The sequence below is a fragment of the Felis catus genome, chromosome C1, assembly GCF_018350175.1.
Source record: "Felis catus isolate Fca126 chromosome C1, F.catus_Fca126_mat1.0, whole genome shotgun sequence".
Lineage (NCBI taxonomy): Eukaryota > Metazoa > Chordata > Mammalia > Carnivora > Felidae > Felis > Felis catus.
Window position 1 is genome coordinate 96,118,077 of NC_058375.1, and position 25,740 is coordinate 96,143,816.

Consider the following 25,740-nt stretch of genomic DNA (forward strand, 5'->3'; position numbering starts at 1 on the left):
TGAAATGGTAAGTTAACATGGTGATTTTAAGAGGTTCACTTTTGGCTACCGTCAGACCTCACCAGGTAATTGTGGAGAAAAAAGGTGGAGAAATCAACGATTTTACTAGTGTTTCCCTCTACTTTGCACAATTTCTAAGACATAAATTCTTAAGCAATTTCCCCTGCCCAGTTTTTCCTCTTCCTCTTAGCTTTGGTTCCCACCAACTTTGCATTTCCTGTTGCTAAAATCTGTTATTCCTGGCGATAGTTGGTTATTGGCCTGGGGGCAGGTACAAGAGTAGCCCAGCTGGAGCATGACCTGGGTTCTGGACTTTCCTCACACTAGGTTATGTTGAATACGTGGCCTCCTACAGGGAATTACTTTGCAGAACAACACTACCTTTAATATTTTTGTAACTGGTATATTTTTTTAAAGAATTTTTTTTACATAACTTTTTATGTTCTTTGCCCCATTCTAGTTGGTGTGTTTTTGTTATTAGGGAGCATAAATAGATGCAGAGGCTTGTTTTATGTTTGTTGTGGGAGCCCCACCCCCTTTAGTTTGTCTTAATTGTCTTCTGAAGCACGCTAGTCTATTACTTCTCTTCCTGGTACTGATGCTGTAGCTATTAACCATTTATTGCGTAAGAGACCAGTCTCTTGCTCTCAGGCTGATATTTTGATGAGTGGGGCAACCCTTGCTTATATACGAGTAACAATTAAAGAGCAATACAGACTGGAATGCAATTAAGTGCCCAAATATGTGTGGCTCAAGGGCAGGGATCACCAGCCTTTCCCCTAAAACGAAACCTGTGTGGCTGAGAAAAGTAATGACTGTTCCGTGCTGGCGGAGCCCCTTGTCCCTCCCTCCCACACGTACACACCTTTATCTCAGAGACACTTGGTTCTTCCCCACCACCCCCCACCCCCCCGAACTTCTTTGGCTCTTATGCCTTCCTCCCTGCGTCTGAAAGCTCGAGGAGGGAGAATGGGGGAGGGGGGCGTGCCGCTCGCTTCCGTACTGATTTCTGTCCCTAGCAGTCTGGGGGAGGTGCTGGATGAGCTGCCCCAGTCCAGCTGCAGCCAACCCAGGTCCCAGTCCCTGCCCTTTGCTCTCCTGCTTTTCAATAAGTCCCGAGGCTCTGGGGGGGGGGGGGGGGGTGGGCGTGGGAGTAGCCCTAGCTGAGGCTCGGAAGTCTCCCTGGGCTGCTCAGGGGGCCCCAGGCGGTAGCCACGTTCAGATTCTGGCTCGAAGCCAGGGGAGGGAGCTTGGGGTAAGGGGAGGGCCCTGAGGGAGGGGTCAGACTCCTTAGGAAAGAGTTAATGGGAGGAGGGGGAGGGGATTGGACGGAGAGACCGAAGGGAAGACTCAGGTAGGAAAAGAACCGAGGAGGGAAGCCTGGTGGGGAGAAGGGAGCCTGCAAGATCAGAGGGTCAGAGTTAAGGGGCTTCCCCCTGCTGCACCCTCATCCTAGGGCCGCCAACTTACATCCGCGGCGGCGACTTTCAGTTTCATTTCCACGGACCCTCCTGCCTGGGCCGCAGCCGCAGCCGCCGCCGCGATGCCCAGTAAGTTCAGCTGCCGGCAGCTCCGGGAGACGGGCCAGTGCTTCGAGAGTTTCCTGGTCGTTCGGGGACTGGACATGGAGACAGATCGCGAGCGGCTGCGGACCGTTTATAACTGGGATTTCAAGATCAGGTAGGGGCCGGCCCAGTCCCCGGCCCAGATTCGCGGGCCCAGCTCGCCGCCACGACCCCTCGCCGCGGGGCCACCCTTCCCGCCCCGGGGCGCGGAGGGACGCAGCTCCCCCAGTGGCGCAAGCCGGTCCCGGGGCGGCGCAGACCTCCCCTCCCGCGCCGTGCCCACGCCCCGCCAGCGCCGCCCGGAGCCCGCCCGCTCTGCCCGGCCGGGCCCCTGCGCCCAGTCCCGGCGCAGAACCGCCCGCGCAGCCCGCGCCCCCCGCGGCCCGGGCCCTGGCTGGGAGCGGGGTCCCGCGCCCACGCGCCGCTCGCGGGGGCGGGGGAGGGGGGGCGCTCGGCCTGGGGGAGGGGAGCGCGAGAGGGGACCAGGCATCGCGGGACCGCGGGAGGGAGCTGCTTGCGGCTGGCGGCCGGCCCTGGCGCGGGCTCTGCGGGGACCCCCGCCCCGCCGCCGAGGGGCTGCTTGCCGAGGGGGTCAGCTATCCCGGGGAGCCGAGGAGACCCAGTGTGGGAGGGAGAATCTCCGGCAGCTCGGCAAAGAAGAAAAGGGCTCAAACTATATACGCACCAAACCTCCATTAGCACCTGTGGCTTCTCCATGGAGACCCAGGGCCAGCCTCCTGGAGGCCTTTCTCACCCTGTGGCTGCAGGCTGTTTGGGCCCCCCTGTTGCTATCGAAGTGAAAACCAGACGCTTCGTTCTGGCAGACCACAGAATTGTGCTTCAGAAACACCTATCAACAGGCTGCAGCCTTGGGCCGGAACACAGTTTAACAGGGATAAATGTGAAGACTTACACAAATACATGCGGGGTGGTGGGGATCTCGGCTTCCTAACACACCTCCTGAAAAAGGCTGTGGGTTTCAACAGACCAAAAGGCCGGTATGGCTGCCAAAAGAGTCCAAGATGTGTTAGACTGTGTTAAGAGAAGTGTGGTTTGGGGGGCTGGGGGGGGACGAAATGGTGACTCCCCAGATCACATCTGGGTTGTTTGTTTAAATCAATAATGAAATGTCCCATTTTAAGAGGGACATGAACAGGCTCCAGCAACATCTGAGGAAGGGTCAGCGGTTAGGACCTGTTTTATGCCCTCACCCCGTGCTGGGCTTTGGGGAATGGAAAGATGAACAGTACAAGATGCCAGGGACGAGTGGCTTTGATAGGCATGCAGTATGCATCATACAGAATACTAGCATAGATGGTAAAATAACGCGCGGAGTATGATAGAACTAGGAAACATGTCAAAGAGAAGTAAGCAAAGAGCAGGTAGTATTGAGAGGCATTATCAACAAGCCACATCCGTGCTTTCACCTGTGTTCCTTCCCCAACACAAGTACAGGTGCCTCTGAACACAAGCCAGCTACTTTGGGCTCTGAAGGAATGTATTTGGATGCTTGTTAGACCGGTAGGAAAGACTTTATGGAAGAACTATTGCAGTAGAGTTACTGTAGTAGGGGAGAGAGTGCTCCGCTCCCAACACGGCAAAGACAGCTGGGAATTGGTAGTTGTCAGCCGAGTGAGGGGGTCAGTGGATGAAAAACAAGACATATTAAGAGGTGGGGGGGCAAGGTAGAGGCCTAATTGAGAATAGGGTTCAGAGGAGCCCCACTGAAGTTTGGTCAAGGAGAGGGTCTCTGTCAGCTCTCAACGAAAGCTACACAGTGTGTTCCAGTACTGGGGAAGATGTTCTGTCAGACTGCATACAGAAAACCACATATAAAGCACATTATGGGTGAATTTAAGGGATTTCAAAAGTAATTTTTACTATGTGCACTTGTTTTTTTATGCAAATAAGATACCGTTCCCCTGGAATTATTAGGGAATTTGGTGTTTTCTTATGCAAATAAGAGCACTCCTGTAGTTAGTAGGGAATTCAATGGAGAAGGACACTGACCTTGGCCTTGAAGGATTGACAGTGAGGAGGGGGAGGGAAACAGCTTGTGTGCTGATTCGTATTCTATCACGAAACCCAGTCAAAGACTGAGGGGGGGCCTGGCTGGCTCATTCAGCGGAGGATGGCGCTCTTGATCTCAGGGTCGTGAGTTCGAGCCCCACATTGGGGGTAGAGATTACTTAAAAAAAAAAAAAAGACAAAAACAAAAAACCTGAGAAATGTTTGCCTTGAAAAGAGAAACATTGGAGAGAACAAGGCAGTAATCCTTGAATATTTTGAAGTCTGTCATGGTGGAGAGGATTATGCTTCCCTGTCACTTCAGAAGGCTGGGCTAGCTTCATTCAACATGTTCCCCTCACCCTCTCCATACCAGGTGGAGATTTCTATTACGATTATAGAGAACTTTCTTACACATCCTTTAAACCCAGACAGGAATGCTGTGACATCAGCCCTCATCTTCCCAGTGGGAATTCATGGCTTCTTCCTCTGGGCTCTCAGAGCTCATTGTTCACAGCCAGGTTATTGCCCCATTGCACTGCCTTGCGTTGGAGCTAGTGTGCGACCAGATTCCCTGATCTGAAGGCGGGGATAGGCTTTTCCTCACGTTTGCACCTTCCTCAGTCCCCAGCATAGAGCCAGAGATGTAACAGATGCTCTGTAAGTGCTGGCGGAATGGAATTGAATTAGTAAGTACAGTTGATCTACAAGAGAATGGGCCACCAGAGAGCTATTGCAAGTCGCGCGCGCGCGCGCGCGCGCGCGCGCGCGCGCACACACACAGACACACACACACACACACACACACACACACACACACACACACGGAATTCTAGGGAGCCTTCCTACACTGGGAGGGGTGCATCCCTTCCAGCTAGGGTATTTCAGGATGTTGCATCCTCTACTGCTAACTTTGGCCTTTTCCCATCATTCGTTATTTAGCAAAACATACTTAACGAGGCTCTGCTTGTGCCTGTGCCTCGGTTCCTGCCTGTAATCACAGTCTAGTGGGGGTGGCAGATGTGTAGACAAACATGTAATACAGTACCTTAGGGGCTGGGAGAGTGTTTGGATAGCTGGAGTTCAAATCCTGGTTGGCCATTCACGAGTTTGCATTTTTTTTTTAATGTTTATTTTTGAGAGAGAGAGACACACAGAGTGTGAGTGGAAGAGGGGCAGAGAGAGAGAGAGAGAGAGAGGGAGAAACAGGACTCCATACTCTGAACTCTCAGCACAGAGCCTGACGCGGGGCTCGAACCCACGGGCCGTGAGATCATGGGCTGAGCTGATGTCAGACACTTAACTGACTGAGCCACCCAGGCGCCCGGAGTTGCATTGAATTTTGAGCAACTATCTAAATTTTCCTGTAACGCATGTAAAAGAATGCCTTTCTCTCAGGGCTGTGTGTGAGGCCAGAATGAGCTATCACAGGTAAAGCCCTTACCATGTGTAGCATGTTGCATGGGCTTTGGAAGTGGTAGCTGTCATTAGTACAGTGATGGTTAGGAGGAACGGTTGATGTCAAGAAAAGTTTCAAGAGAAGACTGCTCTTGCCTTAGGCAGGAGACTCATTCTTTTCTTCAACAAATTTTGGCCGAATGCCTCCTGTGAGCAAAGCAAAACAGTGTGAGTCGCTGTGGATGCAGAAGGAGCCTAAGGAAAGAGGTGGCGATGAAACATAATTATTTAATTACTTTTGTGATAAGTGCTTAGAACAAAAGGTCCGGTACTCTGAGAGTATGTAACTTGGACACCCAACCTCGGAATCAGAGGTTTCTGGGAGAAAGTCATGTTTAAACAGAATCTTGAAAGATAAACGGGAGTTCACAGATGTTAAGGGGCAAGGGGACAGCATTCCAGACCCAGAGGGAGTAGCACCCTAAGGGCTTAGGGTGAACTCAGTGGCCCTGACGGGAGGCCAGAGGGAGGCAGGGACTAGATGGGGCAGGACCTTGCCAGCTGCAGAGAGTCTTTTGTTTGTTTGTTTACTTTTTAATCTTAACAGAAATAGGAAAGCACAGATTGTTTCCAAGTAGGAGACTGATGGATTAGGGGTTTTGGAAAGATCGTTCTGTCTCTGGCATGGAGAAAGGCTGTGTGTTTAGACTTCTATCCACAGTAAAGAATACATTTTAGTTGGGAGCCTGGGACACGGCTTTCATGGAACAATGCATACCCTAGAAACCGTATATAGCCTCACTCCCTGCCCTCTGATGTTTTTATTCTGTTCCACTCCAATTTTCTAAAAATCCTGGTCTTGACCCACTAATGAGAGTTGCAACCCACAGTTTGTAAAACACAGAACTAGATGTCCCTTTAAGATGGCTGCCAAATTTGATAGTATGTTCTGAAATACCATTCTTCTAGCCATGAGACTTTCCTGCACTGCATCTAAAAAGATTAGTTATTGTTCACTGAACAAATAGCAGGGGCCAAGGTCAGGGCGTTACAGACCAAAGATGTCCACAGTGGCAGGAAAGTCTAGAGAGGAGTGACAGTGATACAGTGGGAAGGGCTGACATACACTTAAGGAGGGATTGACATCAGAACCTGTGCCTCAGTTTCTTCTCTAAAATGGGGTGATGATAGTTGCTACGTTGTTGTTAGGATTAAATGAGATAATGCTTACGGGTACTTCAAACAGCACACAGGAAGTGCTCAGTAAACTTTTCCTGTTGTTGATGGTGTTAATTAACTGTGTTTGCATTATCCCAGTTATACAGAAGATCCGTGTGTGCCTTGTTAAAAGGTTAGACTTCATCTTGTAGACTGTGCAGTCATAAAGGGGGGCCGTGATCTGACTTGTGTTTGGTAATAACTCCTGCTGGTTTAGGGAAAGAAACACAAATGACTGATAAACAGAAGGAAAGATCCTTGACTGTGTTAGTGATGAGGGGAATGCTATTTAAGCAAGATAATCATTTTTTTTGTTTATCAGATTGTCAGTAATCGAAAAGATTGAAGATTTCTGATGTCAGGGTCTGGAAAAAGGGTATTCTCAAATTTTTAGTGATTAACATTAAATTTGTACAACCTGTTTAGGGGACAGTTTGGGGCACCTGGGTGGCTCAGTCGGTTAAGCATCGGGCTTTTGATTTCGGCTCAGGTCACGATCTCATCGTTGTGAGATCAAACCCCGCATTGGACTTTGCACTGACAGCTGCTTGGGATTCTCTCTCTCCCTCTCTCTCTGCCCCTCCACCTGCCCTCTCGCTCCTGCCCCTGCCACTCGCGTGTGCGCGCACTTTCTCTCTCTCAAAACAAATAAATAAACTTAAAAAAAAAAAACAGAGGACAATTTGGCAGAACTTGCCAAAGTTGTGAAGAGTCATTCTGTTTGACCCAGAAGTTTATTTGAAGGCATTTGTCCCATAAATCACCGACTAGTACAAGAATTTTTGTGCATGGGTGGTTATTGTATGTAACCTTTGAAAAAGCCAAGCATTATAGGCACCGAACTATCGCTGGACAAACAGTTAAACACGCCCCCTGCTTTCCTACTATGCTATCCTTTGCAGCCATCCAAAAGAGGGAGGTGACTTGGTTAAATGTCCAGGAAGGAAGTCCATGGTGGTGAAGAGGTCTGTTGCAGGAGAGTATGTGCAGCAAACAAAACACTTGAGTGCTTAAAAAGTTTTCGTATGTATAGAAAAAAGTCTGGAAAAATACACATCAAGCAGTTAAGCTGATAGGAGGGAGTGAGGGCCCTTAATGTTCTATGTTGGATATTTGTGTTTGAAAGTTTTTTTATGCTTTGGATGACCACCCTTTCACTTATCTCTGTATGCACCCATACTTCCATCCCACCTATGTCAGTTGGCCCCCATGGGATCGTTACACTATATCCTTGTTTATTGTGGGTCCCTCTCTATATCAGCATCCCAACTCTGTTCCACATTCTGCCCCACACTCAGGACACTCAGCTATCAACTGGGGTGTTTTTTGGGTTGTTTTATTTTAAAAGGATCATGTTATATGCGTTTTCAACATCCTGCTTTCTTACTCAACAAAACATCACGGAAGTCATTCCCGATCATGGCGTTCCCAACATTTTATTATGACAGACTTCAAACACAAAAGTTGAAATAATTGTACAGTGAATACCCATATACCCTCACCTAGATTTTTTTTTTTTTTTTTTTTTTTTTTAGAGAGAGAGAGAGTGTGAGCAGGGGAGAGGGACAGAGGGGGTGAGAGAGAATCTTAAGCAGGCTCTGTGCTCAGCGCATAGCCAGACACGGGGCTCGATCCCATAACCCTAGGATCATGACTTGAGCCGAAATGAAGAGTCAGAGTCTCAACTGACTGAGCCACCCAGGCACCTCCTAGATTTCTTAGTTAGTATTTTGTACATCTGCCCATTGGTCCATCTTAGTGTTTTCAATGCATTTCGAAGTAAGTTACAGACTTCAGTGCAACTTACACCAAACACATCTACATGATTATTACTAACTGTAGGTGTTCAAAAATTAAGTGTAACTTCTAGATAGAAGTGGACACATTGGGGGCACCTGAGTGGGTCAGTTGGTTAAGCGTCTGACTTTGGCTCAGGTCATGACCTCATGACTCGTGAGTTCTCTGACAGCTCAGAGCCTGGATCCTGCTTCAGATTCTGTGTCTCCCTCTCTCTCTCTGCCCCTGCTCTGTGTACACTCTGTCTCTCTCTCTCTCAAAAATAAATAACCATTAAAAAAAATTTTTTTTAGGTAGACACATTTTAACTCTACCTTTCCATACACTGTGTGTAGTCCCTGTCGAGACACAGAACATGACATCACCCCCAAATTTCCTCCATCTTTCCTAGTTCGTCCTCACCCTTACCCCACCCAGAGGTACCCACCACTCTGATGTTTTTTGAGACTGTGCCTGTCTGGAACTTCATTTAAGGGAATCAGGAGGTATGCACTCTTCTGAACGCCATGTTTCACTCAGCATGTTTTGTTTGTTTTAAGTAAACTGTACCCGAAATGTGGCGCACGAACTCACAACCCCGAGATAGTCTACTGCTCTACCAACTGAGCCAGCCAGACGCCCTTCAGCAAAATGTTTTTGAGATTCATCCATGTCTTGTGTATGGCAGCTTTTTATCACTGAGTGATTTTTTTTTAATTTTTTTTTTTTTTACATTTATTTATTTTTGAGAGACAGAGCACAAGTGGGGGAGAGGCAGAGAGAGAATGAGACACAGAATCCAAAGCAGGCTCTGGGCTCCGAGCTGTCAGCACAGAGCCCAACGCGGGGCTCAAACCCACAAACCGTGAGCTCGTAACCTAAGCTGAAGTCGGACGCCTAACCGACTGAGCCACCCAGGCGCCCCTGAGTAGTATTCTTCATCTGAATACAAATCAGTTTATCCATTCTCCTGTTCGTGGCTGTTGTTTTCAGTTTGGGGCTATTTCTTTTTTTTTTTTAATTTTGTATTTAAGTAACAAACTCACGACCCCGAGATCAAGAAGAGTCGCAGGCTCTTCCAACCGAGCCAGCCAGGCGCCCCTGTTTGGGGCTATTTTGAATAAAATCACTGGGAACATCCTTGTACCTTTGGCTTGGGGATATACCAAGGAGGAGCATTGCTGGGTCACAGGGTAAATATACGTTTATTGTTATTTTTAAATCTTAGGCAAGTTGCTTAACTTCCTTTTTTGGTGGTTGGCAGCAAAGTCTTCTGGACTGGTCCTCTGTTGTGACCTTGTCTGGGGTTAGGCTGCTCCGCCTTCCCTAGTTCCTGTCTGTTTCCTGAGCCCGTTTCTCACCTTCCCAGCAATTTATTGGTAACTAGCTTTTATCACTTAAATCAGCCATAATTTATTCTTTTTGCTTACAACTAACAACTCCAAATATACACAGCCATCTGACTTCAGCTTAGATCATGATCTCACAGTTCGTGGGGCCACGCTGAAGGTGCGGAGCCTGCTTGAGGTTCTCTCTCTCTCTCTCTCTCTCTCTCTCTCTCTCTCTCTCTCTCTTCCCCTCTCCCACTCTTGTGCTCTCTCTCAAAAGTAAACAAACACTAGTGAATGAATGGATGATTAAATGAGTAAATAAAAGTGGTGTGATCAGGTCTTCATGCATTTTACTTCCTTGCCACTATCTACCTTCCTTTATATATGTTTATTTCTATGTGTATTTATTACATGTATATATATATGTATATTTATATATTATTACATGTGTCTCCAAGTTTGGACAGTATGTATAAAATATGTAAACGTTTATATAAATTATATATATATTAGACCTATAATAATATATATCATTATATAATTATACATGTCCACGTGTGGACCGTGTATGCAACCTGACATGTAACGTTACAGGCCCCTGCACAGCAGTGCTGTGTGCCAGCCAGCGGTTTAGTGCAATGTCCCCTCCTTCGTTTTTTAATAAAAGAATAGTCTGGAATTATTTGATATTTCTTTCACTCATTCTCCCAGCAAGTATTTTTTAATAAATACCAGTGCTAGGTCTATACTAGATATTATATAGTTCCTTTTTTTTTTTTGTAAGTTTATTTATTTATTTTGAGAGAGCCAGAGACAGCGTGAGCAGGGGAGGGGCAGAGAGAGAAGCCCAAGCAGCGCACAGCCCGATGTCGGGCTCGAACTCATGAAACTGCAAGACCGTGACCTGAGCTGAAACTGAGAGTCAGATGCTTAACCGACCCAGCCACCCAGGCGCCCCTATACTTGCATTTTTAAATTAAGTTTAATCTTTTTAAATGTTTGTTTATTTTGAGAGAGCAAGCAAGCGAGTGTGCGAGTGGAGGGAGTGGCACAGAGAAACGAGAGAAAATCGCAAGCAGGCTTCCCACTGTCAGCACAGAGCCCGATGCAGGGCTTGAACTCAAACCTAGAGATCATGACCTGAGCCAAAATCAAGAGTCGCGTGTTTAACCACCTGAGCCAGCCAGGTGCCCCTATAGTTGCATTTTTTTTAGTGCATTTTTTTTGCACACATAATATTCTTTTCATTTGAAATCAGAATATTGCAGCATATGTTTAGTTTTTTGCAAAACAGACCTTTTTCTGAAGTGGTCATACCAGTTCATACTCCAGCTGACAATGCATGAGTGTTCTGGTCTGTCCTTATCCTTGTCGACACCTGGTGTTGTCAGCCTTTTAAATTGTAGCCGTCTGTGTGGGTGTGGTGCGTTCTTTTTCATTGCTGCCTAGTATTTTCCATGCTGTGGGTGTTGACAATGTGTTAACGTCTCCCTATTGATGGGCATGTTTTTGTTTCCAGCTCTCGGCCCCTGTGAATACCTCTGCAGTAAGCATCCTTGCACATGTCTTTAAACACAGATACTTTCCTTTCCGTGGGATACATTCCCAGAACTGCAGTTGCTGAGTTAAATACCTGTGTTTCAGAGAGATGTTAGGAGTCCTCACCGGATTGTTTTTCCAAAAGGTTGTCATATTTCACCTTTCCAGGAGCACTGTGTGAGAGTCCCCTTCTCCACATACACACAACAGCGATCCATGTTATGGCTGTTTTCCACTGTTGTCAGTCTGATCGAAATAAAACAGTCCTTCGTTTTGACTTTAATCTGCAATGTCTCTGCTTTTAGAACGTCTTTTCATCTGGTCATCTCGATGTGTTCTGTAAGGTGACTATTCGGTTTTTCTACTGAAGTCTTGATCTTTTTTCCTAGAAATCTAGGTGACTTAGACGCATAATATAAGAACTAGGACTTTTTTCCAACAGCTACGTACTAAGTCTCTGGTTGGAAAAAAATTGTTTTCATTATGGCTGTCACCTTAGACCAGGGAGAGGTGAGATTGGGTAGTGGTAATAGTCACGGGGCATAATGTGAGAAAACACTTAGGTAGTACCCATGGCAGAAGTTGCGAAACTTGCAGAGTTGAGTTCCTTCTGCCAATGTGCCCAGGCAGAAGTTTCCAAAAATAGATTTCACGTGAAAATTTTGATCTGGCCTTCTTTTAAAGGTCGGACGCTGGCCATCTTGGGCCTCTGTCCCCTGCTGGCCACATCTGTCTGGAGACGATGGAGATTAGCAGTTACCCCCTCTGGACAGGGCATGCACTCTTGGGTTTGTTCGGCTCTCTCAGAGCCCTGTCTCCTCGCCAGCACTACCCTGAGAGCCGGCTGCATTTCAAGGCATCTCCACTGTTGTCTTCCTTTTTTTTTTTTTTTTTTTAATTTTTTTAAATTTAAAAAAAAAAATTTTTTTTTTAATTTTTAAGAGAGAGAGAGACAGAGTGAGCAGGGGAGGGACAGAGAGAGAGAGAGAGAGAGAGAGAGAGGGAGACAAGGAATCTGAAGCAGGCTCCAGGCCCTGAGCTGTCACACAGAGCCCGACGAGGGGCTCGAACTCACAAACCGCGAGATCATGACCTGAGTCAGAGTCGGACGCTTTAACGACTGAGCCACCCAGGTGCCCCTTCACTGTTGTCTTCTTAAGTGGAGTTATGAGGGACGTGAGTCCTTAACACTGATGGCTCAAAAATGGTACTATACAGGTGCTCGGGTATCAAAGATGCCTGGGGAGCCTGGCTTCTGTTGGCATTTGAGTCTGTGCTCGATCTGCGGAACCTACCGAGCAAGGGGCCCTGGTGGATGACAGTGACTTCTCCTGATTTCGGTCCCTTTATGACTGGACCTCCCGGCAGTGTTTGAGCCTGATGCCTGGTTTTGAGATTTCCTTCTGATTCTCCTCCCTCTCTCGGGGCTTCCTTCTCTGTTTTGTCTTCCTCCCTGGGTTGTCCTGGTCTCAGCTCTTCTCAGACTAGTCACACTCCCTGGGGAGATTCCAGACACTTCCATGGTTATAACTACCACCTGAGGACTCCAGAATATCAGGCTAGACTCAGGCTTGACTTTGGCCTGAGTTCTCAGTTTCCAACTCATGGAGCCAGCTGCCTCTGGACCACAGGAATCTCGAACTGAACATACCAAATACAAATGTCATGATCCTCCCTCCAGCCTCCTCCTCCTCCTCCTCCTGCCTTTACCTCCTATCTCAGAAATGGTTCTGGAAGCCAAGCCATTGATCTGAGTTTTGTCCTGGACTCCTCCCTCTTCCCAGCTTCCATTCCCCCTCCTGTCCTCCACCAGATTCTGCTAATTTTACATCCTAAGTATTATCAGATCTGGCCCCCTCTTCCGTCCTTTCCACCACCTCATTCAGGCCCTTGTCATCTTTTAATTGGACCGTTACAATGGCCTTTTTCTAACTGGTGTCCCTGCCTACAGTCTTGCCTCCAGCAAATCCATCCTCCAATCCTGATGCCAGAGTCATCTGAAATGCAAATATGATCTTGCCACTCCCCTGCTTAAAACCCACCAGCCTCGGGGCTTCTGTAACCACAGTGTAGCCTCTGCTGTGGGCTGAAAGTAAGTTGTTACTACTCCTACTACCACTGCTACTGTTAGTCCTACTATTACTACTAATACGAATACTAATAATAGTAGGTGGCATTTACTGAGCATTTTCTGTTATGTTCTCAAATGATTTATTACCTTTTTAAAACAAATCAGAGCTGATTCACAGTCTTCTGAATAGTATCACTCTCATTTGCTTGGGGTGAGGAGGGAGAGGGGCAGAGTGACAGGCAGGGGGCACCAGGGAATTGTCCAGACCATAAATGATCTCGTTACACGCCAGTGAGTGACCGTGCTGATCCAGCCTTAATAGTTAAATAGGGATTACCATGGTTCTTATGAGCTAGGATTTGCTTTCATTCCCTACGACGCATTGAGGGAGGGTGGTCAGCCGTCCAGATCTGGAGTATGTCACGTGTGGGGGTGTCCCGGCTCCTGGGTGCCAGTAGAGGAAGACCGCTAGCCTTCGGGGTCAAGTCTAGGCTTCCTGGGCTGGCATGCAACACTGCGTGACCTGGTGCCTGTCCATCTCTGCTGCCTCCCATCACCCCTGTCCCACACTTCACTGTAGCACAACCAGACTGTGTGTGATACTAATCATAGCACACCTTACGGAGATCTCCTTATGTGCCAAGCACTGGGCTAAGTGGACACTGCAGTGCCCGTCTCCATGTAACCCTCATAACAACCCCCCCCCCCACCGAGGTAAGTTTTCATTGCCCCCATTTTGTAGGGGAGGAAAGTGAGGCTCCGAGAAGTGGAGACCCAGCTGGTGGCCGAGTGGGAGGTTGCCCTGCACCCCCAGCTCTTGTCCTTGCACGCCCCTCCACCTTGGCTTACCCTGGGGCTCCCTGTTGTGCCTGGTAGACACCGTTCACTCTCCAGGACTCCGTTCTGACCGCTGTCCTGGGACAGCCTGGCTCGGTGCCCTTCCTTGGCCCCAGGCTGCCCTGGAAACCTCCTTGGCCGCGCCCCCCGCAGGACGTCAGGATTGACGCGTTCAGTCTGTGCCGGGCTCTTACCTCATTGAACCCCCGGCTTCTAGCGCAGTGTGTGGCACATAACAGGTCTCTGTAAGTGTCGAGTTGACTAAACTGAATTCCAGGCACTGGACTTTGAGGTTATTGACCTTCTGACCAGTTTTCCCTGTCTTCACCTTCTCTAGGCACAAAACCAAGCTATTTGATCTCTGGAGAAGGATCCTTTCCCTTCCTGCTTGGGTTCCATCCACCTGCACCCTTTGACTTCGGGTGGAAACTGCTGTCTGATCAGCCACCTTGCCCACACACCCTGGACACCCGTGCTCTCTCTGACCCCTCTCTCCTTCCTCACCATCAGGCAGGACCCCAGATCCACCCCCTCTGAATCAACTTATTTGGCTTCCCCTTAACCTTAGCTCTTTCTGCCACGTCATTTGTATCTCTTTTTCTGTCCCAAATAGTTTTCCCCCCCAAAAAATCTTCGTTTCTTTCTCTCTTTTCCCTTAGTCCTCCAAATCACTAGCCCATGACTGGGCTGTTCTCCTCCGAAACACACAGTCCACAACTTGCTGTTTAAAACAGTCGTATTTTGTCTTGGGAAGTCCTATTGAATTCCCTTAAAACATTAACAATTCCTGTGACCCCCCCCCCCCCCCCCGGCCTGAGTCTCTGTCCCTGGGTCCTGTCCTGTTGCGCAGCAGGGCTGGTGTGTCCCACATAGAGCGACCCACAGACACCCTGCCCTCCCGCCTTCCCCGTTGAGCTGCCCTGCCTTCCCTCACTTCCCAGTCTCCTCTGCTTCCGGCAGCTTTGGGACCCCTGCCCCTGGCTTCTCCTCCATGCTGTATGGAATGAAGATTGCCAATCTGGCCTACGTCACCAAGACTCGGGTCAGGTTCTTCAGACTCGACCGCTGGGCTGACGTGTGGTTCCCAGAAAAAAGGAGAGTGAAGGTGGGGTCAGACATCAGCAAACACCACAAGTCACTGCTAGCCAAGATCTTTTACGACAGGTGTGTGTCTGTATGTGTGCATGCACGTGCATGTGAAAGAGGGTGCAAGGACACAGGGGTCAGGGTGTCGGGGAAGCCATCTGGCTGAGAGAAGAGGGGGTTGCCTCAGGTTGGGGTAAGGCCCCCTCCTTCAAGGAGTGGGGGAAGGGGTAGGGAAGGAGCTAGTTGGTCTGGGGAGAGGCGGTGGGGTTCCTGAGCTCCGCTGGCACTTCGCCAGCCTCCCCTGTCTAGGCCCTTCCTGTCCCAGCCCCCCCTTGACTCCCACTCTCCCCAGGGCTGAGTATCTTCACGGGAAACATGGGGTGGACGTGGAAGTCCAGGGGCCCCATGAAGCCCGAGATGGGCAGCTCCTTATCCGCCTGGATTTGAACCGCAAGGAGGTGCTGACCCTGAGGCTTCGGAATGGAGGAACCCAGCCTGTCACCCTCACTCATCTCTTCCCACTCTGCCGGACCCCCCAGTTTGCCTTCTACAATGGAGACCAGGAGCTGCCCTGCCCACTGGGCCCTGGTGAGCGGGTTTCCACGGGAAAGAGCCTTTAGTGGATGGGGGCTTGCCCTGGTAAGGGTTGCTGTGTCAGGGCTCCTGCCCCGGGGTGTGGCTGCTGGGGGAGTGTGCAGGCAGGGTGCTGGTGGGAAGGTCCCTCCCTGTCCTCTCTCACTCATCCGTCCTCCTGCAGGCGAGTGCTACGAGCTCCAGGTCCACTGCAAGACCAGCTTTGTGGGCTACTTCCCGGCCACGGTGCTCTGGGAGCTGCTGGGACCTGGGGAGCCAGGTTCGGAAGGAGCTGGCACTTTCTACATTGCCCGCTTCTTGGCTGCTGTTGCCCACAGTCCCCTGGCTGCACAGCTGAAGCCCACGACTCCCTTCAAGCGGACCCGGATCACTGGAAACCCTGTAGTGACCAGCCGGATAGAGGAAGGAGAGAGACCTGACCGGTAACTCCTTTCCTCTCCAACCCGGTCCAGTTTGGGGGTGCCCCGCATGAGGGTGGGAGCCTTGGGGAAGAGCACAGAGCCAGAACCAGGGCCCCCTTTCCTAACTGAGTTCGTTCCTCTGGGCCTCAGAGATTTTTTTTTCTGTTCGGGAAGGAAGTTGCAGGTGAGCCTGAAAAAATGTTAAACATTTTTGATTGTATGATAGATTGTCAGGCAGCCTGTGTAGACCTCTCTCTCTGTCTTTTTTACAGCTTTTTTTGAGATAATTCACATACCGTACTATTCAGGTTCTCAGTATATTCACAGATATGGGCAACCACCACCACGATCCGGTTAGAACACTTCATTACCCAAAAAGGAGCCCATACCCTTTTGCTCCTCATTCCCTCCCAGCCTTTTTTTTTTTAATGTTTGTTTGTATTTGAGGGACAGAGAGAGGGAGAGTGAATGCGTGAGCAGGGGAGGAGCAGAGAGACAGAGACAGAATCTGAAACAGGCTCCAGGCTCTGAGCTGTCAGCACAGAGCCGGACACAGAGCTCAAACTCACAAGCAGTGAGTTCATGACCTGGGCCAAAGTTGGACACTCAACCGACTGAGCCACCCAGGTGCCCCCTAGCCTTTTTTTTTTTTTTTAAAGTTTATTTATTTTGAGAGAGAGAATAAGAGTGTGTGCAAGCAGAGGAGGGGCAGAGAGAAAGGGAGAGAGAAAATCCCAAGCAGGCTCCATGCTGTCAGCACAAAGCCCAACTCGGAGCCCCATCTCACAAACCGTGAGATCATGACCTGAGCCGAAATCAAGTCGGATGCTTAACCTACTGAGCCATCTGGACATCCCTCCCTCCCAGCCTTAAGCAACCACTCTGCTTTCTGTCTCTATAGATTTCCCTATTCAGATATTTCATATGAAGAGAATTTTTTTAATGTTTATTTATTTTTGAGAGAGAGGGTGCAAGCAGGGGAGGGGCAGAGAGAGGACAGAGGATCCAAAGCAGGTTTTGCACTGATAGCAGAGAGCCTGATGTGGGGCTCGATCCCACGAACTGTGAGATCATGACCTGAGCCGAAGTCCGACACTTAACCGACTGAGCCACCCAGGCGCCCCTCATATGAATAGAATCTTATATTCTGTGTGGCATGGCTAGGTGTTTATGAAATACTGAGCTAGAAAAGCAAACGATAGGCAGTTGTGCTCTTTTTGTTAAAACTGTATGTGTGTAATACAAATTGACAGAAACCTGGAAGTTTAGCTATCAAAAAGTTATTGGTTATCCCCGGATGGGGAGAATGTTATGTATTTACCCACTTATTTTTCTCTAATGAGCATGTATTTTTTTATATCCATATTATTTACACATATGGGTGTTACATATGTGACTTTTGGAAGTTTCCATGAATAGTACTTTGCAGAAATGAGAATGGTCCAGCCTTGAGGTGAGCATCCTCATGGGGTAGTGAGTTCTGCCTCCTTGTACAAAATCTGCCAACCCCCTTCAGCAATAGTTTGTGGAAGGGCTTCGGGCATCTTCCAGGGAGGAGCCTTCTCCACCTCTCTGAAGGGCAGGGATCTCTGAGTTTGTGACCACTCTTCTTCCCTGGCTCCTGCAGCGCTAAGGGCTATGACCTGGAGCTGAGCATGGCGCTGGGGACATACTACCCACCCCCTCGCCTCCGGCAGCTGCTCCCCATCCTTCTTCAGGGGACAAGTATCTTCACTGCCCCAAAGGAGATTGCTGAGATCAAGTAAGAGGCACCCTTCTGCCCCACCTCATGCTGCTTTCTGTGTCTCTCCACCCCCCTCCCCCGCCCCATCCCTCTGTCCTCAGCCTCCCATGCCCCCTCCCTTCGTTCCCGTACAGAGAACGCACCTCGTGCTGCACACCGTTCAAGGTGAATTCTTCACATGAGGGCCTTGCTCATTGCAGTAGGGAGAAATGAGCATTTATCTTATAGTTTCATGTAGCGACGAGTGCTGTGAAGAACTCTACCAAAGCTAAACTTTCGGGGAAGGGGAAGGGGAAGGGTTGTGCTGTCTTGCAGAGGGCAGTTAGTGCTGCCCTCTTTGAGAAGGTGACATTTGAGCAGACAATGACACATGAATGAGGTGAGGGTGTAAGCATAGGAGTTATCTTAGGGGGGAGAATGTTCCAGGCCCCAGAATCCATGGTATAAATGCCACGTCAGGTCTGAGGTGGGGGCAGGGGCGTCGGAAGGAGGGAGAGCCAGGATTCCATTCTCTGAGGCCTCTGACCCCCCACCCACTTCTCTGCCCTTCTGGTCCTCCCTGATTCCTGGTGCTTTCGTAGTCCCAGAGCCGAGGATGGGAGAGGGTGGATGCTCCTGGGTGCGGGGGTTGCCTGACCCGTCCTGTCCCTGCCCCCTCCTGCCTGCCCAACCATCACCGCCAGGGCCCAGCTCGAGACAGCCCTGCAGTGGAGAAATTACGAGGTGAAGCTCCGGCTGCTGCTGCACCTGGAGGAGCTGCAGATGGAGCATGACATCCGGCACTACGACTTGGAGTCGGTGCCCATGACCTGGGACCCCGTAGACCAGAACCCCAGACTGCTCACCCTGGAGGTCAGGGCTCGGATCCTGCATGGGGAGGGTGGGCTTGAGTCAGCCAGCCTGAGAGTAGAATTCTGTTCCTGCCCCCAGGGGACTCAAGGAGCAGAGAGCCCAAAACAGGTGTCAGAGCAGGCTGATGGGGAGGACCTGGGTTTTAGTCTAGACGTTGCTACCACTAGTTGTGTGGCCTTGGGCAAGTCCTTTGCTCTCTCTGGGCCTTTGTTGCCTTATCTGAAAAGCACAGAGCTGGCCTAGATCCCTTTCCAGATGTCAGATGCTGAGTATTGTACGCACAAGCCCAGAGTTCCTGCACGCAAGTGCTGAGGAGGGCAGCTGGTGAGAGAGAAGGGGGTGGGGGGCAATCAAGGAACGATTCCTGCAGGAACTGAGTTTTGAACAAGGATTCAAGGGCAGAGCGGGAACTGAGCTGGCCAAGAGGGCACACGGATGGGCTGAGAATCGTGTCCTGGAGAGTTTCCAGGACTGCTGGGCTCAGCTATCTCTGTGCAGCTCGGGCAGACTGTCTCCTTGCTCATCCCAACTTTTGCCCTGTCAGGCGGGAGAGGAAAGAAGCAAAGCTCCCTGGGTCTTGGGATAGAAGGACAATGCTCAATCGTTGTCCCTCAGAGGCGGTCTGGAGACCTAGGGGTCCTCCAGTAGCCATCCCTGGGGATAGAAGCTTGCTTGTGTCCACCCCCCGTAGGTTCCCGGAGTGACCGAGAGCCGCCCCTCAGTGCTACGGGGTGACCACCTGTTTGCACTTTTGTCCTCTGAGACACATCAGGAGGACCCTGTCACCTACAAGGGCTTTGTACACAAGGTGGAATTGGACCGTGTCAAGCTGAGCTTTTCCATGAGGTAGGTGTTGGGGGAACCATGAGCTGCTAGAAGGGTCTACAAATGTTTCTTAGGCCAGAGGAGCTGATTTGTTTCTCCCTGAGACCAGTGGGACCCCAGGGATTGAGCAGGAAGCTTTTCTTCAGGGGGACCCTGAGATGCCTCAGTAGCTTCTCCTGGAGGGATCGCATGGCTGTCTTTTTTTTTTTTTTTTCAACGTTTTTTATTTTATTTTTGGGACAGAGAGAGACAGAGCATGAACGGGGGAGGGGCAGAGAGAGAGGGAGACACAGAATCGGAAACAGGCTCCAGGCTCCGAGCCATCAGCCCAGAGCCTGACGCGGGGCTCAAACTCACGGACCGCGAGATCGTGACCTGGCTGAAGTCGGACGCTTAACCGACTGCGCCACCCAGGCGCCCCTTGCATGGCTGTCTTGAAAAGAGAGTGGAGCCAGAGTAGATGCAGAGAGTCCTTGCCCTCTTACTGGAGCTTGTCCTTCCTCCTCCCTTCCTAAAGCCTCCTGAGCCGCTTTGTGGATGGGCTGACCTTCAAGGTGAACTTCACCTTCAACCGCCAGCCCCTGCGGGTGCAACACCGTGCCCTGGAGCTGACGGGGCGCTGGCTGCTGTGGCCCATGCTCTTTCCTGTGGCCTCCCGTGGGGTCCCGCTGCTGCCCTCAGATGTGAAGCTCAAGTGAGACTGGGCATGGGTGTAAGGGGGGCCACTTGGGGTGTGGGGCGTGGGCGCTGGAGTCAGGGAGGCCTCCGGGACACCGGGTGACGTCATGTTTCTGGTTCGTCTGCCAGGCTGTATGACCGCAGTCTGGAGTCAAACCCTGAGCAGCTGCAGGCCATGAAGAACATCGTTATGGGCACTACCCGTCCAGCCCCCTACATTATCTTTGGGCCTCCAGGCACTGGCAAGACTGTCACCCTGGTGGAAGCCATTAAGCAGGTGGGGCCTGAGCATAGACCTGGGGCCGGTGCTGACTCCCCCAGGGACCAAGCAGTGCCCAGATTCTGGGTGCCTCCAGCTTCCTGATCGTCCCTGGGCTGGCGTCAATGGTCTGTGTGGCATTCGAACATCGTTGTGCAGGGTGGGGTCCCGCGTGACTCTTGGAGTCACCAATCATGTTTCAGCCACCGTAGACTCTGAATGTTTACTGTGCCAGTTTTCCAGCAGTGAAGTGCTTACTTGGACTAGCAGAGGGTTGGGGGGGGTCAAAACTCGCCTTTTGTGTCCCTGCTTCCCTCAGGTCCGGGAGACAAATGCCACCCTGTGCCAACCTGAGTCACAACCGAGTCTCTCCCCCATCCCTCCCCCTGGAGCCAGAGAAGCTGCTTCCCACACTGTGCTTGTCCCCACCCCAGGTGGTGAAGCACTTGCCCAAAGCCCACATCCTGGCCTGCGCTCCATCCAACTCAGGAGCTGACCTTCTCTGCCAGCGGCTCCGGGTCCACCTGCCCAGCTCCATCTACCGCCTCCTGGCCCCCAGCAGGGACATTCGCATGGTCCCCGAGGACATCAAGGTACCTGGAGAAGTGTGGAGAGCCAGGGGAGGGCAGGTGCTGGGCTGCTCGGGGTAGATGCTCAGGGCCAGGAAACTAGACCTGGATTCAGATACTCGCTGCGTGAGCTTGGATGGGTCAGAACCCCTGTTTGGTCGTCTGTTTCCCTGTGTGGGAAGTGAGAGAGGGAAAGAAAACTGCCTGGGGGGCCCAGAGCCAGAGTGAGGGTGAGGATGGACAGAGCCAGCTGATTTCCTCCTCTCTCTTCACACCCCACAGCCCTGCTGCAATTGGGATGCGAAGAAAGGGGATTATGTGTTTCCCGCCAAGAAGAAGCTGCAGGAGTATCGTGTCTTAATTACCACCCTCATCACGGCCAGCAGGTGGGAAGTGTGTGTCTCTTAATCATGTGTATAAGTAAGGAAGTAGTGGGCTGGAGAGATGGGGAAGAGTGGTGCCTGGCAGTGGGGTGAGGGGCCAGTTTGGGTGGGCTTTCAGGTTTGCTAGTTGGGTGCCCAGATATGACCCCTGCTTGGCCTGACGCCTCCCAGGTTGGTCTCAGCTCAGTTTCCCATCGATCACTTCACACACATCTTCATCGATGAGGCCGGCCACTCCATGGAGCCCGAGAGTCTGGTGGCCATAGCAGGTGAGGGGTTCAGGGTGGGCTGCGTGCGTGCCACCCTGCATGGGGTTGGGGGGTCCCACCACTCACCTTTCTCCCACGGCACCCTGCCTCTCAGGGCTGATGGAAGTCAAGGAAACAGACAATCCAGGAGGGCAGCTGGTGCTGGCAGGAGACCCTAGGCAGCTGGGGCCCGTGCTGCGCTCCCCGCTGACCCAGAAGCATGGCCTGGGGTACTCCCTGCTGGAGCGGCTGCTGACCTACAACGCCCTGTACAAGAAGGGCTCCAATGGCTATAACTCCCAGTTCATAACCAAGCTGCTGCGCAACTACAGGTACTCCCGCACCTTCACCTCGCCTGCAATCTGTGCCTTCACCCACTCTGTGCAGCCCCCGCTGGAGGCTCCATCCTGCAGTCCTGTTGCTCAGAGGCTGTGTGATGCAGGAAGACTATGATCTGGAAGGTCGGTGATCTCCATTCCAGCCCCATCACCGCTACTCATTGGCTCTGACTTTGCAACTGACTTCGCTCTTGAGCATTTTGCTTATCTGTGTATCGGGGGATTGTCCATGGTTCCCAGACACTGGGATGTGTCTGGTGTGGGTCCCAGATGAAGGGTCGAGGCAGTCCAAGGAGAAATGAGAAAAATAGAGACGATATAGTTTTTCAAAAAGCTAATTGTTACTCAAATCAAAAAGTATACTTGCTTTACTCAATGAATTCATGTACCTAATGATGAATTCCTAAGTTCTTAGGAGTTCCTTAGATAAGTCCACTGGGAGTTCAATCTATTGTTATTACTTCTGTTTTTAGATTTAACACATTATCTCATCAAATAATGGCAGTACTAGGTGATGGTTGTTTTTGTAGCATCCTTCCTTGGCAAAATTGAAACTTGAGAACCTCCCCATTTCTTGCGTGTTTGTTTTGTTTTTTTTTCCTTTTAAATCTGCCTGGCCTACGGACCACATGCGCTCAGGAAGCACATTTGGTTCTGTGCACATTTGGTGCAGTAAACAGTGCCTAGCAGCACGCTGTAGATCAAGGAGTCCACCGTCCACTTGGGCGGGTGGCAAGAAGATGTGTGGACCCAGAGCAGGTGGATCGGGGGACCCCAAGGGCAGGGCAGAAGTAACCTGGCCCCTGGTCTTGCTCTTCCTTCCTCCTCTTGCCTCCCAGGTCTCACCCCACCATACTGGACATTCCCAACCGACTCTATTATGATGGGGAATTGCAGGCCTGTGCCGACGTCGTGGACCGAGAGCGCTTCTGCCGATGGGAGGGTCTGCCTCGACAGGTGAGGCTGAACCCGGCAGGGTCAGGCTGCCACCCCTGTACCCCACCTTCCCTCCTACCGAAGGTGCAAGGTAGTAGGAGCCTCTGAGTGGAAGCCACGGGCTTTCACCTTGGCTTGGGATCCCGCATTCCCTGGGTTGGTTTGGGGTGGGAGGGAAGGGAGGCCTGGCTGAAGGTTTCCCCCGACCCCGTATCCAGGGCTTTCCCATCATCTTTCACGGCGTAATGGGCAAGGACGAGCGTGAGGGTAACAGCCCATCATTCTTCAACCCTGAAGAGGCTGCCACAGTGACCTCCTACCTGAAGCTGCTCCTGGCCCCCTCCTCGAAGAAGGGCAAAGCCCGCCTGAGCCCCCGAAGCGTGGGCGTCATCTCTCCCTACCGGAAGCAGGTCAGGCCCTCAGTTCCTCTCGAGGGTGGGACCCCCCCCCCCCCACCGAAGGTACCCCCTTCATAGCCAGACCATTAGGTGGAGGTTCTAGAAGCTCAGGTCTCTGCTAGCCCTGTCAGACGAGCTCAGAGGTCAGCTGTCCCTCCCTCTCTGCCCCCTAGCTCCCCGGTCTCCTGCCTGGCTCCCTCTTACACTGGGGTAATGGCATGAGAGAAAGGCACCTGTCCTCATCTTCCAGGTGGAAAAAATCCGTTATTGCATCACCAAACTTGACAAGGAACTTCGGGGACTGGATGACATCAAAGACTTAAAGGTGACACCACCGTTTCACATTTGCTCCCTGCCTTCGGTGCCCCTGCACTTCCCCTGCTTCCAGAGAGCTCCTCAGGCACTCCAGCCTGTGTTACTGCCCCGCCCTGCCTTCGCTAAGACCCAGTGGGGCTCCCCCCAGGCCTCACTCCTGCAGATCCTGGCTTGTCTATCTGGGGCGGGACCAGGAAACCCCACACCGGATTCTTGATGCTTTTGATCAGGCTGGTTTGAGGCCTATGCCCTACGGATAAAGTCCAAACTCCCTGCCTGCCTGACCTGTCATGTGATAGTGTCACAGCTCACCATTCCCACCCTCTGAGTCAGTCAGTGCTTTGACTCAGGTGGTGGTTCTCAACACTGGCTGCAGATAAGAATCACCTGGAAAGCTTCTAGCACCACCGGTGCCAGAGCCCCACCCGGCCAGTGAACACAGCTATCTGGGGGCAGAGCCAGGGCATCGGTATTTTTTATGGCTCCTCAGGTGATCTAACGTGCAGCCGCGGTTGAAAACCAGTGCTCTAAGATTTAAAGGCTTCTCCCTTGGAGATTCCAATTTAGGAAGTCTGGGTTGTCTATCTTTAACAAGTGTTTAGTGACTGTCTTTAGGGAAGTTTGAGAACCACTGCTCGGAGTTCCTGTGTCCTTGCAAGCGCGTTTTCTTTGCTTAGAAGAATTTTAGCCCGCACCCCTTTAACTGGATCCACCCTTAAGCTTCCAGGGCATCCTCCCGTTCTCTCCTATCAGGACGCTCACTCCCTCCCCTGTGACAAATGCCCGGTGCTGGCATCGGCCTTGCCTTGGAGCTCGTTGGATCGGGAGCTCCATAAGGCAGGGTGTGTGTCTGCTTCCCGAGCCCCCGCTGCAGGCCCTGTGTCTCGCCCTCCAGGTGGGCTCCGTAGAAGAGTTCCAAGGCCAAGAGCGCAGCGTCATTCTCATCTCCACCGTGCGGAGCAGCCAGAGCTTTGTGCAGCTGGATCTGGACTTCAACCTGGGTTTCCTTAAGAACCCCAAGGTTTGAGACCTGGCGGGTGGAAGGAATGCTTCCTTCCTTAAGGCCCTTCCCTCCCGTGACCCTACCACTCCTTCCTTTCAGAGGTTCAACGTGGCTGTGACCCGGGCCAAGGCTTTGCTCATCGTGGTGGGCAACCCGCTGCTCCTGGGCCATGACCCTGACTGGAAAGTGTGAGCATTCCTACCCCATGATCCCTCTTGGTGGCCACAACCCCCATCCTGGGGCAGGTGTAGCTCTATTGAGCACCTTCTTGTGGCTCAATTAATTCACAGGTCTGTTCTTCCTCACAATTCCCCACTTAAATTACCCGACAGAGGATAAGCAACTCGCCCAAAGGCACAGGCCCACATGGTAGGACCAAGGCTTAGCCTCGAGCCTCTGCTGGCACTCCTCAGCCAGGCCTGTGCAGCTGTGTGTGTGAATGTCCCTGTACCCTACAGATTCCTGGAGTTCTGTAAAGAAAACGGGGGGTATACCGGGTGCCCCTTCCCTGCCAAACTGGATCTGCAGCAGGGACAGAACTTACTCCAAGGTCTGAGCAAGCTCAGGCCCTCTACCTCAGGTATGGCTGGGCCAGGCAGGGGACAGCGCTAGGGGATGAGGCAAGGAAGACAGGCTCACCTCTTTTCTTTCTAGGGCCCCAAAGTCACGACTACCTCCCCCAGGAACGGGAGGGAGAAGACGGCCTGTCCCTGCAGGTAGAGCCAGAGTGGAGGAATGAGCTCTGAAGACACAGCAGACAGCCTTCGCACACCAGCCAAGCCTTAACCGCCCACCTGACCCTGAACCAGAACCCAGCTTGAACCAGAGCCCAGCTGAGCTGCCCCTCCAGAAGGACAGGAAGGCTGGGGGAGAGAGTTTACAACCCAAGCCATTCACCCCCTCCCCTGCTGGGGAGAATGACACATCAAGCTGCTAACAACTGGGGGAAGGGGGAGGAAGAAAAACTGAAAACAAAATATTGTTCTATGCAAAAGCCTCCTTGTCTCCTCAGCCTGGCCCCCTCTGGCCTTGCCGCCTTCCCAAGCTCTCCAAAGCGACCTCAGAGGGGAGGGTGGGACCATCACACCCTGCCCAGGGCCCTACTCCTCCCAGCCAGAGAGGAACCCAGCCCCCAGGTCCAGGGGAGGAAACCCAGTGGGAGGCCACAAGGAAGCCACCCACAGGCTTCTAAGTTTAGCCCCTGCTCCAGACCACTCCCCTCACCCGCCTCTGAGGCCCAGAGCCAGGCATGACCTCATCCTTTGCTCCAAGACTCCGCCCTGCCTGCCCGGGAGTCCTGCCTTTGCAGACCGGGGGCCAGCCTGGCAAGCAACTTGGGAGAGATGGGACTTTCGGCTCACAGCCAAGG

General features: G+C 51.5%; 1 protein-coding gene across 6 annotated transcripts; it reads left to right on the top strand.

The window, feature by feature from the left end:
- The first annotated feature begins 969 nt into the window (after positions 1 to 969).
- On the top strand, positions 970 to 25,365 carry MOV10 (Mov10 RISC complex RNA helicase). 6 transcript variants are annotated; one of them, XM_045033289.1, is made up of 21 exons: positions 970 to 1,073; positions 1,492 to 1,680; positions 14,703 to 14,906; positions 15,181 to 15,416; positions 15,586 to 15,844; positions 17,451 to 17,585; positions 18,251 to 18,419; positions 19,111 to 19,265; positions 19,762 to 19,938; positions 20,052 to 20,199; positions 20,616 to 20,774; positions 21,033 to 21,136; positions 21,305 to 21,402; positions 21,497 to 21,713; positions 22,559 to 22,676; positions 22,874 to 23,065; positions 23,304 to 23,378; positions 24,264 to 24,389; positions 24,471 to 24,559; positions 24,830 to 24,951; positions 25,026 to 25,365. In XM_045033289.1, exons 1-21 carry the CDS (start codon positions 970 to 972, stop codon positions 25,115 to 25,117), a joined length of 3,168 nt encoding a protein of 1,055 aa, XP_044889224.1. In that variant the 3' UTR covers positions 25,118 to 25,365. The 6 variants fall into 6 exon arrangements, with proteins under 6 accessions (XP_044889224.1, XP_023114758.1, XP_023114757.1 ...); XM_023258990.2 differs by lacking the exon at positions 970 to 1,073 and adding an exon at positions 1,145 to 1,255 and having other exon boundaries at positions 1,457 to 1,680; XM_023258989.2 differs by lacking the exon at positions 970 to 1,073 and adding an exon at positions 1,252 to 1,354 and having other exon boundaries at positions 1,457 to 1,680.
- The last annotated feature ends 375 nt before the right edge of the window (positions 25,366 to 25,740 follow it).